At 40.7% G+C, this 12,697-nt stretch overlaps 1 protein-coding gene across 4 annotated transcripts in view; it reads right to left on the bottom strand.

Annotated features, from left to right (window-relative positions):
* Window positions 1-12,697, bottom strand: part of TMEM94 (transmembrane protein 94) — a 79,719-nt gene that overhangs the window by 26,159 nt on the left and 40,863 nt on the right. For 2 of the 4 annotated variants that reach the window (XM_007439786.4, XM_088133326.1), the window contains exons 11-19: window positions 11,594-11,650; window positions 9,458-9,562; window positions 8,518-8,682; window positions 7,204-7,416; window positions 5,449-5,764; window positions 3,908-4,081; window positions 2,525-2,627; window positions 1,247-1,464; window positions 59-240 (exon numbers count right to left, since the gene is read on the bottom strand). In XM_007439786.4, the coding sequence (XP_007439848.1) occupies window positions 59-240; window positions 1,247-1,464; window positions 2,525-2,627; window positions 3,908-4,081; window positions 5,449-5,764; window positions 7,204-7,416; window positions 8,518-8,682; window positions 9,458-9,562; window positions 11,594-11,650 (1,533 nt within the window). The remainder of the gene's footprint in view (window positions 1-58; window positions 241-1,246; window positions 1,465-2,524; window positions 2,628-3,907; window positions 4,082-5,448; window positions 5,765-7,203; window positions 7,417-8,517; window positions 8,683-9,457; window positions 9,563-11,593; window positions 11,651-12,697) is intronic. The other 2 variants (XM_025174147.2, XM_025174148.2) reach the window with 2 other exon arrangements.

The raw sequence follows: 12,697 nt of genomic DNA, 5'->3' as shown, positions 1-12,697 counted from the left end.
ACGGCTGCTGCAGGAACACTGCATGCTAAAAGGTGTAATAAGCAAAGGAACAGCTTACCTTACTCTTCAGTTCATCTTCCAGGGAGAAGTAGACAAAACGAATGCATGCATTGACTAGTCCCTCAATGAGGCGGACAACATCTGATCGGGCCTGATACTGGGAGGAGACCATGCCCATGAAGATCTGGCCACTCAAAGCCTGGATACAGTCCTCCTTCTCCATCACTTCCCCAATCCCTTCTTTGGGCATGCGAACAAGAGGCAAATGCACAGAGGATGGATATATATGCAGCCAAGAAGGAATGGCAGAGATAGGGACAGACAGTCACAAGTGAAAATGCAGGACACACCCATTCAAAGGATCAAGAAGGAAGTATGATCAGCCATGACCGAAAGAGCCCAGTGCAACACATATATATGTGCAGTGAAAGAGGGAAAGAGAAAGGAAGAAAAAAAAATGCTAATCAGTTATAAGAAATCAGTGACAGAAAAGATATGTGAAAAGCTATCAACAGAACACCCAAATCCCAAAATATTTTTAAAAGCTAGGGGGAAGGTTTGGATGATCAACATCTTCTTAGCAAGCCTCCACATCAGCAGAAAATAAGGAAACTGATCTCGGAAGGGACCACTGTTATCTCACTTATCATGCCTTGCGACAACTGGGATGTCTAAATTAGTTCTTTACAATCAGCTAAAGGATGATCCTTGAGGAACCTGCCAGGCTAAAACAGCAAGACTGATGCTGGATCAAATGAATCCTTTTTCTGATGACCTGGCAGCTTGTCCAAACATCAAGAGTTTAGATAAGCAGGATTCTTTCACAACTGCCAGATCAGATGGAGACCAGGAAAGGACCTTGAACCAGAAAAAAAAATGAATCCAACTGCAATGAGATCATTTTTTTTTCCTGGTTCAAGGTCCCTTCCTGGTCCCGATCTGATTTTTGTGCAGTTATAGTGCCTTTTATAAGAAAGAAACTTTATTTAAACAAAGAATTCTCAGTCAGGCAATACCCTCTGCGGCACAAGTAATTTTGCATATACCATAACAGCATGTTGACTGAAATTTTGTAAAATAACATTGTAATTGATGGTGAAAATCATCTGACCCTGTCTGTATTTTTAAATGTCATAATCTCCCAAAATGTTGTTTTCCTTCCTGTAACACCTTTTAAAAGATATGGTGAATCTAGACCAGCTTCTGCTTCTGCAGCAAATCCCACCTGTGGAGGCAAAGCACATACCATCTGAGCTCCAGCTGTTTCTCCGGCTGCTTTGCTTGATAGGTATGGTCCCTGGAAGATCACAAGAGGTAAAGATGGCATTTTGTCCAGGGACCTGCACCAGTTCTATGCATTTGCCATTCAGGAGGGAAGACAAGGCACAGTGCATGGGCTTGTAGGAGAAGGCAGAACAATAACCCGAAAGGCAGGCACGCTGGTAGAAATCCAGCACTTTCTTCCTGAGAAAACAAAAGACGAAAGCCATCAGAAACAACTTTTTCACTAAATTGCTGTTGTTATTATTATTCATTGTTGTATACCAGACCTTTCTGTTTATATAAGAAATGGATGAAACACTGAACTTCCTTGAAAAAATTATCTCAGAGTCATGCTTTCAATAGTTCTGGAGGGGTCAGGGAGATTAAAACAGCCTACTGAGGAATGAAAACACAGGGAGGCTGTCAGGCTGCTGGAAGTGGGAATAAAAAACTGGGGTAGGGGGAGAACTGGAATGGAACATCCTGGGAGAAGCTACAGTCACTGGAGAGGTTTGGTGGAGTGGTGAAGATGCTGGCCTAGAAATCAGGAGACGGTGAGTTCTAGGCCTCCCTTACGCATGAAAGCTGGCTGGATGACTTTGGGCCAGTCACCCTCTCTTATCCACCTCACAGGGTTGTTGTTGTGGGAAAAATAGAAAGCAGGAGCATTAGGTATGTTCACCATTGAGAGGGAGAGAGGGAGAGAGAGAGAAAGGCAGAATAAAAATATCATCTTCATCATCAACATGATGCAATTTTTTGTCGCTGGTCTTCTATATATGGGCATTCGGGCTTTTAAAGTTGCAGCCTGAAACAGTAAAAAAAGGCTGCAAAATCAGCTTAGCCCCAGAGAGACAGGCCACAACAAAGGTGCTTGACAAGACAGTTCATCCTCTACTGATGATATGGAGGAGGTCTCTGACTGTGGACTGACAAGCTGCCAAAAATGCAGAGCCAAAGTGGCATATAAATTTAAATCTTCCTCTCCCGAGCATTAAGACTACTTCTTACATGCATAATAGGACCAGCCATAGTTCTACAATATTGCCAACAAGCTTTTGATAAAGCATAGGCACGGTATACATTTTCCTCAGCAGGATGACCGAGCTTTGCAAGTGGGACCCCATTGACGGTGCCATGAGCAGCCTTCAGAGTGAGGAAAACCACCGTGGCACAAACATCCGCCCCGCGAAGCAGTCTCTCCAGCAATCTATACTACAAAGCCAGTGCCTCATGCAGACCTAAAGAGAAGTCTGTCTACCTGTCGGAGCCAGAAAGTGGGTAGATATCTGAGCCGTCCCAGAAGTCAGTGCAGGCCTCCAGGATGATGTCAGCAGTCCCATGGGAAAGCATCTGCTCCGTGCCTAGGAGAGACAATTGGGCCTACGTAGCAAGCCTGAAGATGGCTTGCTGACAGGCTCATTTATTTTACAGCTTCCAACGTTCCTTGTCCTCCACAAGCACCTTCCTGCACTGAACAAAATGACGGAATACAGAAGGCACTAAAAACAACCCTCTGTCTGCCACTGAATTGTCACAGGAGATCACGGCCTGTCAGGAGCCAGGGCAAGGCAACCCCAGCTTTCATGGATAATTATGCTTTTGTTTTCTTATGCCAGTTAGAGTTATAATAGCACAATTGACAAAGTGCCCATCATTTTTCCCACACTCAGGACTTACTGTAAGGTCCACTATAGAAGGCACATCTCATCTACGAGCAACATTCCCTTGGGGCAAAACCTCTAACCTGTTCAGTGCCAGATACAGGACACCCATATGGCAAACAATGGCTGCCCCCCAGGACCAACTGTCATCCCTCAGCTGTCTTCTCTCTTTCCAACGCCCGGCCTCAAAGCAGGGCAAAGCTGTCTTCGTTTCTTCACACATTCATGTCTAGAGACAGAGCTTTTTGTGCTTCTATATGAGGGAGATTCACTTTATTCTTGGAAATCATGTTCCCTTCCTTCCTCCCGCGATCAGCCATCCCCAGTGCATGGCCTTCAGATGCAACCAGACTACAGTTCTTAGCCAGCATAGCCCTGCGGGCAGGAAATTTTGGATTTGCAGTCCCAATTCAGCTGCAGTGGGCCAAGAAGGTAGAGAACCATCTCTTGGTAATGCTGGAAGGTAATAAAAATGTACTGTTTTTCATGTAGTCATTAAGTCCGACCAGCTTTTAAGCATTAAAGTAATTGTAATAAAAATGAATTCTGCTTTCTTAAGGATTTTCCACATCTATTTAGCTGTTTATGGAGTCTATAAACCTTCAGGGCAAATGTGGGTTATATACCTAGTGTTTTAAAATAAAAAGCAGGAGGAATTGACAGAGAAGAAATTGATGTGAGACATTTGGAAAAATCTTAACATTCTGGTTCTAGGCTGGAATTACACCCCCCCCCCCAAACTTGCATCTTAAGGCATCAACCAAGAAAAGTTAGCTAATCTTCATTTGGAAAACCTTTTCTGATGTCACTGGAGTAGCAACATTTCTTCTTCCTAACCCTCCTGGCATTTTATTATAGATCCAAGTGTAGAGCTATTCCCCTCAGAGTATACCTTAAATCTTTGAATTAACTAGAGAAGCTGCCTGTCAAATGGAAATCCCAGAGGCTGGACACTGCAGCTATCAGTCTCACAATCTTACTGGTTGTGGTGTCTTTCACAAAAAGGCTGATCATGTGACTCAAAGGCGGCCTCCTCTTGGTGATTAATGAGAGCTTCCCAAGCATCACTTCTTTCACCATCTCATCAGAGGGCAGGCGGTAAAGGGCCACGTAATTCTCCTGCTTGAAAAGCTCTTTGGCACCAGGTGTAAACCCTAGGGGTGAAAACCATCAATAGAGAAGGGGAACACCACAGGAAAGATTACCAGATCACACAAAATTTGCAGCAGCTCTTCTCATTCATGCACATTCCCCTCTGGCCAGCACCATCCTCTGAATAGCTCCTAATACTAAACAAATACCCTCACCATCTTCTTTCCTGCATATTTTGCAGTCCAAATGAATCAGCAGGTGTCAAAATAGATACACCACCATGTGCAATTGCCCCTAAAACCAGAAATGGGGGTCAAACATTGATTCAGAACTGGATGATTATATGGGTGACTGATCTTACTTTGGAGACCTACGTACTACCAACCAAATTTGCGCCATTATGACAGTCCTTTCTTGAGATGTAGTAACTACACAAGTGAGAGTAGCTTATGATTGTCAGACATGGACAACTGTACCATCACACAGTTCTGGCACGGTGGACATTGAAGGTTTAAACCAATTAGGAAGATGGAAAAGTTTATAGGAGGACCTAATCCTCTTTTGTACATCCATTTCACCTGACTCTTGATTAAAAAAAAAAGAGATAGAAATCAGCCAGTTTACCACTGAATTTCAGTAGTAAGCTTTGGAGGTTAAAATATAAGTTGCCTACCTTTGACGTAGTCATATCTAAATCAATATTAGCCAACTGGCTCTGGGAACTGCATGTTAAAATTTTACAATTGTAGATATAAGACTTGTACAGTCGGAAGTCTACTACTTGCTTGTACAGACCTAGTTCACATATGTTTTATTGAATAAATCACAACTGGCTGGTTTGTACATCCTGCTAAGTCATAAAACCATGTCTTTCAACACACCGTGGAGGAATTTACAAAATCAAATTACACTATGGTTTAGGGTGATGTGTGCATCCAGTCACAGTCATTTTGTTTTCTTCTCTAATAAACACCATTGTCCTTTGGAGTTTAACAAGCCAAACCAAGTGGAACTTCCCCCCATAACTGTTACCAGAAGTTTTGAAAAAGTGTTCAGAAATCAAGTGGAAATATGTTCTGTAGGCCAGAGGTCTTCTTTTTCAGGCCACAGAACCTGTTAGTTAAAAAAAAATCCCAGAACTCCTGATCAAGAAGCAAAGCTCTATTGATAGAAATGGCTGTGTTCGTTTGAGTGGACATTTTTATTCACCCTTAGTCTCTCATGGAACCCCATCGAGTTTTTGTGGAACCCTAGAGTTCACTTTCAAAAACCATACCTTAGGGAATTAAAAGAGAGATGTTTTGTCTTAGTTGTCCAGCAGCTCCTGCACTAATGTCCATGACTATGGACATTTCTGCTAACACGGAAGCTATGAACTTTGTGACTTATTCATTAAAACAAGGGAGATACTTGTTCACCTGCTCCATACCTATTAGCCTGGCAAGTTCACAAAGCCCCCATGGTATGTGAACCGGCAAGACAGCATTGTGTGTCTCTTGCAAGGCGATGTTACACAGGTGGTCGGAGAAGCGGCACAGGCATTCTGTCACGCTTGCGTTGCACAGATTGAGCAGCACGTTCAAGCCCAGGGGCTTCAGAGAGGTTAAGTGCATTTGCCAGTTGGAATCATCAAACTGGATGCAGGAAGGATTCTGCTGGTCTTGAGACAGGCTCAGCATTTCCAAATGGTAATCGCACACAAAGTCTTCAGCCTCACAGGCTAACCCCTCGCTGTCACCTTCCACCTAGGCCAGTAATAAAGACAGGCCTGATCAATTCTAACAGGATTTTAAAAAATGTATATCTCATCACGGATCAATATTAGAGCCAAACGGCTATAGTGCTAGAGAAGATGCCAGCCACTCCTTCCCTTATACGTATGCATCTGTCTGTCTAAAGTTTCTAATCATAGGCTACACATACCCATTAAGGCTCTTCCATGTAATTATTTAGTTCCCAGAACAATACTATTCTTTCATATTAGAAAGCAAGACTCAGATATAGAGCAAACTATCAGAGGATCTGTGAAAACTGCAGAAAAAAAATTAAAATAAAAAGTTGAGTGGTCAGTTTAACTCTCTTTTCAGACTGCATGATTTTTACATTCAGTCATTCTTTCATTCTCCAGAGCTCCTGCTGTCATAGTTCTCTGGAGAATAAAGGCAGCACATTAAGTCAAAAGACATATGGGAAACTGGCTCAAGAGCCTGAAGAAAGTTCTTTCTAATTGGATTTTAAAGGAAGACAAAAATGGCAGATAGCGTTGTTTAACGAACTGAACAAACTGGTTCTTATTTGACTTTTCAGCTGTTTACTGGACATGGCTCAGCTGTAACTGTGGAAATAATAGGACATGTAAATGTACCTGTACTCCCCTCCTCTGGCCTACAAAGCTGAACATGAAAGTATTGGTTCCACAGGTTAAGCTTTTACATTTGTGGTTTTGTATATGAGAGAAAATTAAGAGAATCCAGGAACTGCAGCCTATATGTTACTTAAGAAACTTAAACTGGGAGTCACATTGTTGAAGTTAACCAAAATGACCACCAGTCACAAATGAAAAGGTTAAATAACCATGATTCAGAAGTGCTTCAGAGTCCATGCAAACACAGCACCTCTCCGTGCCTTTAGGCTTCTACACAGGCTGAAAAAAGATGCTGCTACTTTAATGGGTCATCTCATTAGAGGAGCTGAAAAAAGAGGTGGCTGCTATAATGACTGCAGAGGAGTGGTGTACTCACAAGTACCAAAGCATTTCTGAATAATTTTTGAAGCATGCACAACCCAAGTAAACAGTTCCCTTCTAGCATGCTCACCACAATTCTTTCTGATTTTTAAAACCCCTTCTAAGATGGGAGTTCCCAAATATTTCCCAGGCCCTCACTGGTCTTTATCCTCTATTATACACCCTAGCCTCAGATCCCAGATTCCTCACAATCTAGTGTCTTATATCTCCATGATGGAAATCCCCTCTGTGTAATTTCAGCATGGGGCAAGGAGGGCAGTACTCATACTGGTATCCCCCTTCCTCTATATCCATGTTTTTCAAACTTGGCAACTTGTGTGAACTTCAACTCCCAGAATTCCCCAGCCATGGTTGAAAACACTGCTGTATATACTCCTACTGGCATTCTCATCTGCACGAAATGAAGACCATGGGCCAGCAGTGACCCACCTTCATTACCTGAATTGGCTCCTCCTCTCCTCCTTCAATGTCTTTGCTGAAGCTCACATTAGATCCCGAAGGGTGCTTGCTGCGGCCTGCTGGCTTCTTGTGAATCTGAGTATCAGAAGACTTGGGAGTATTGCTGGTGGACCACTCAGCCCTGTCTTGTTCATTGCTGATGCGAACCACATCCGACAAGGGCCCTGAGAGCAAAGCATCCCTTTCATGAGGCTGTAATACAGCATAAGTAAAAGAGGTAAGCAGAAAACCCCTGCAAGACGAAACCAAAAGGTGGACTACTGTAGATATTCACAGATAAGCTGAGAATTTTAGGTCCCAAAATACATCCCAAAAAATCAGGTTGGGCTTATCTGAGGATGGGCTAATCTGCGAGTATATACGGTAATACTTTTTAAAAGTATCTGTTTCTCCCATATATACTCGTGTATAAGCCCATCCGTGGATAAGTAGACCCTCGAATTTTTAACCAAAACATCATGAAAAATATGAGTCGGCTTATCCGCAGGTGGTGCACTTTTCACGGTATTTTGGTTAAATATTCAAGGATAGGATTATCCACAAAAAGGCTTATATGCAAGTATATATGGTACAGTATATTACTTAATAACCTCATGAGAATGGAAGGCTCATTTTATTATCCTTCCAAATGAACTTCCTGTTCATGTTCATGATCTGTATTTTCAGGAAAAAGGAGTGTTATTAAGAAAAGAGTTCTTAATTCTTATTCCTTCAACATCCACCTGCAAAGAACGTGCTTTTGGGCTCTTGTGGACTATAATCACACTGGAAAAACAAAACAATTGTCTGGTAGGTTTAATTAGTCTTTAATTCTGGAATTCTCTCCTACTTTCTATGTTGAATTTGGCAGAGGTAGGAATATGATATTATTACTAATTATATGAATAGGAACTCTTATCTTGTATACATTTATGCTTTGTACAGAAACATCATATGCACTATTCACACACACACCTGAAATATATTACATATTTTGTGCATAATTTAATTTCATAAAATAGGTTCTCTCTCTCAACAGCTCATGCTGTGTTTATTCTATTAATCTTCAAAGGTGCTATAAAATTATTTGCTCCAGATTTCCTTAAATAATTTAGACTGCTCATGTGGACTACTTGGATGAAAGAATATGTCCCCTAAGGAAGCTATTTTATAGATATAATTTAACTGCAGAATTTGAACCATGCATCTGCAGTGTTTAATTGGCTTTACCTTGCAAATTAAACAAGGGTCAGGAAGACCAAGACACAGCTTAGAGCACCCTGACAGAGCATCCTTTGTGGGCCCATCCCTCACCTCTTCATCCATTTCTGGGTGGCAGAAGGAACGTGTGGAGAGTTCGTCCGTCAGATCTTCATGGCTGCTATGAGGAGGCTCCACCTTGCCACTAAAGAACAAAACCGTCTCTGGACTGGGATTAGGCCAGGACAGAATTCCTTGCTTATCCACACAGCAGAGCACCTAAAAGCAAGCCCAAGACACCTGACAACACCCCAGAGATATACAATAAACTACTGGGCAAGGCTATGCCTGAATCCGCGAGCCAGATAAATATCAGTCACAACATCCCATCTTTTAAGCACAATGGAAGACAGAAGCAAGGCCATTTCCAAACCGCCTTCAATCCCTCAAGACTTTTTTCTCGATGCTCTTGAGGGATTCCCCTCAATTCTCTTAGCAGGTGAACCTGCAGATGCCATGGTAAAATACTTTAAAGCTGAGGAAGGAATCCATGGTGAGATTTCAAGGCCCAGCTCAATGAGAGACCAGCTAAGGCCAAGAGGAATGACAAGAGGCAACTGGTGGTGTCCTTTAGAACTCTTAGCCATCTTCTATCACATTTCATGTTTTGGACAGGAGTGAAGGCTCTTGTGAAGGATAGGTAGAAAGTTAGACCCAAGAATAGTAAAATAAAATGTTCTAAAAGCTCAAAACAAGAAGTGCATGTCTACTGCTCATTTGCTTTTTATTGAAAGCTCAGCTTTATTATTTTTTTTCTACCTAGCCAAAATAAAAGAGTTTGCCAATCAGTAGCAACTTGACATCTTGGGTCCTCAATATAAAATCAATCTCACCACATTTCTGAAGCATTATCTCATCAATGTCTACCTAACATGAGAAATATTTGGACAGATTTTAGAAGAATTGTTTTTAACAATAAACGAAAGTAACCAATGAGCCACATGGCAGAGAACTCTATGCTCATTTTTAGAGTTCTTCTCACAACCATACTTACTGTGACAGATCCCAGGCTGTGAAGCAAACTAGAGGTGAAGGTGAGCGTTGGAGATTTGCCCTTCAGAACTCGCAGGAAGTGGCTCCAGATACAACGTATCATTTCCTACCAAAAAAGCCATAAGAACTGGAGTCAACTAAATGAGGAAGAATGACAAGTTCAAATAGACTTTATACAGAAATATGGTCATTTCCAGAAAGACAGGACTAGTAGCAAGTTGCAGTTTAACATTTCAAAAGAAATAAAGTATAGAATCCTGTATGTAAATCAGATCTCAAGTGCATGAAAAAGCTTGTTGGGAATGTCAACTTGAAATATGCACAGGAAGTAGGATTTCAATTCAGAGTTCTTTCTATTTTAATTAAATGTTTTGGTTTCTTGTTTAATTTTTTACTTTGACAAGTACACATCTAAAAAAAAATTGAATTTTAACAAATACATATCTAAAAAAATTACACAGAGAGAATTCTGAATTTCACTTTAGATTCAGTTTTGTAGAGCAATTCTGAAGAGGATTATCCAACCTGGGATTTTTTAAAAAAAACGTAGGTACATCATCCCCCATTACGTTAATTTTGTTAAAAATATGTGGCAAACAGATGCTAAAAAAACAGGTCTTTTGTCTAGTGTAGTGGGACTCATATGGCTACATTATTGCTAGGATTCTACTTTCCACCTGTACCATGGCCAGAATTCCACTTAGAATGATAGAATTAGAAGAGATTATTTAGCCCATTAAGTTCAACCCATGTTCCATGCAGGAATCCAAACTCAAGCATTCCCAAGAAAAGGATATCCAGCCTTCACATGAACATATCAAGCAAATGGGAGCCCATTACCTCTCTCCATAATTGCTTCCACTGTCAAACTGCTCTTACTGTTAGGCAATTTTTTCTAAAATTCAATCTGAATCCATCTTCCTGTAATCTGAATCCATTATTCCATGCCCTGAACTCTGGAACAATAGGGAACAGGTCTTGACTTTCTGTGACATCCCCTCAGATATGTGAAAGCGCTATCATATTTCTTCCTCGGTCATCTTTTCTCAAGGCTAAACATGCAGAGTTTCTTCAGTCTATCTTCTTGTGACTCAGAAAAATGGAAGAAACTTCTAGCTAAGTTGACTGCATTTCTTTAAAAAAAAATAAACATGGGAAAAGAAAAGCTATATTGAATAGAAGCCTATCAGCACTGACAGGAGATTACCCAAATCTCTTTCTCTCTCTCTCTCTCTCTCTCTCTCTCTCTCTCTCAACACGCAGTACTGTTTCAGAACACAAGAGATTGCTCCAAAGGATTAAAAAAATAGACACCAGTTCATCATCACCCACCTGAATTGATGTAACACAACACAACTAAATTTGCCCACCAATGCTACCACTTCTTGGGCAATCATTACTGAATTCAGTGGGCAATCCATGTTGCCTCTTACTTTAGAGAGAATAAACCAGCAAGTTCCACAAATGAACTGTTTCTTGATTTGTTAAAAGTCTGGTTTTTGCAGATAATGGTAAAGCAGAGACATTTTGTTTTCTCAGTTTAGATGGCATTATGATGAAACCTGAACATCTAAGAGAGAACAATCGAAGAGATTGATGTAATGAATGATAGAGGTTCGGACCCCATCAGTTTATAACCTATAGACCACCTGGATGAACTTTGAAATTCTGTGACCCATTTGTTCCATCTAAGTTCATAAAAGTACACAGTTTCTCATATTTATGTTTCTTAAATCTGATTCTGACACACAGATATACAGTATGCTGTCCAAATTCCTATGATGCTTTCCAGTCCCTTGGACCATCTGTCAGTTATTTTCACCAAGATAGACAAGTGATGTGAATTCTGTGCTTCCTTACAATAAACTTTTGAAAAATTCTATAGGATTAAATCAAATGCCTTTTTGTTCTCAAAAATCAGACGAAACTGGTATACTGTGGGCATCCACTGTAGGGAAGGGCAGATAGAAAAGGTGTGCAGTAAGCATGCAGACCATCATTGTATAGCTAAATGAAATTGCCAACAAGCAAAAGGAACAGAAAATAAGAATAAGAGGCCAAGCAGTTTGCAACAAGAGAGGATGAACTGTACAGAAGAACACAGAACAGGATACAAGTCTGGTCAATAAAATAGTACCTGGGAAGATACCATCTCTGTGTAGCTACTGAGTGTGTCCTCTGAGAACTTAGCCAGCTGCAGCAAAAAAACAAACAAAACAAAAAAAAGGTTACTATCAAGATATTAGGAAGTGATGCATAAGGAAAATCCTTTTGAAAATCCTTGTCACCACTAAGATACATGAATGAGAAAGAGGTTCTCTTAGGCTATGCTCTACATGAAAAATATGCTGCCTCAGCTATTCTTTTACAACTTAAGAAATCAGCCCAAAAGAAACAGTCTTCTTTTTGACTATCAAAAGATACTGAGGGACATAGGAACTTAATCTTGGACTAATATTAAGATATAAAATAGCTTTTGGTCAAAAGCAAACACATTATCAAATTAAAAATGAGCAAAGGTAATCAAGATAGGTGTAAGGTGTAACACAGGGTGCAGCATCAAGTAGAAGGTGATCCAGAAGAAGACTTGAAGAGGAAACCAGTGAGAGAAGTTGAAGACAAAATTAAAGAGATGGGGAGAAGAAATAGAAACATGCAGACTGGGAGAACAAATAGCCCAAATCCAACCCGCAGACAAAGGGAAGGCAAAGAAAAGAAAAGAAAGGGGCCATATAAACCAAGAGGACAGAAGCATGTAATTGTGCTAGATGATTCTGGAGGTAAAGAGTTACAAGAGACAGTGCTACTCTAAGTCAAAATGGAGTGGAAAAGACCCAATTAACCTTTCAGATGACAAAGAGCAATGATACAAGTCTACATTTGGGATCTAAGCATATTGCCCAAAGAGGCAAAAATTCTTGGACTCAGGGATAGAGAAGGGAAACACTGAGAACATGAGCACTGAGGCAAATGATGGGAGGCTGGAGAAAGGAAGAGGAAAATAAGGACATCAAGCTTCACATGCCTATAGCAAGCAAGCGGAGATGGAAGCAGAAGGAATGGAAGAAGCAGAACAGGAATGAACAGGAAAAGCAGAGAGAAGCAGGAATGATATAAATCAACTGACAGTTGAATTTACACAACCAAGAAAAAAGTTACTCCTGTTATTTCTAAACCCCATGAGTTCTGCAACTATAGAAACATATATAATATCTAGCATTCACTAGAGAGATCAGACAAT

The sequence above is a fragment of the Python bivittatus genome, unplaced genomic scaffold, assembly GCF_059951505.1.
Source record: "Python bivittatus isolate LINGU-HERP-01145 unplaced genomic scaffold, Pbiv_v1 ctg000080_np1212, whole genome shotgun sequence".
In the NCBI taxonomy this organism is placed as follows: Eukaryota; Metazoa; Chordata; class Lepidosauria; order Squamata; family Pythonidae; genus Python; species Python bivittatus.
The sequence above is the reverse complement of the archived record's forward strand: the minus strand, read 5'-3'. Positions and strand labels throughout refer to the sequence as shown.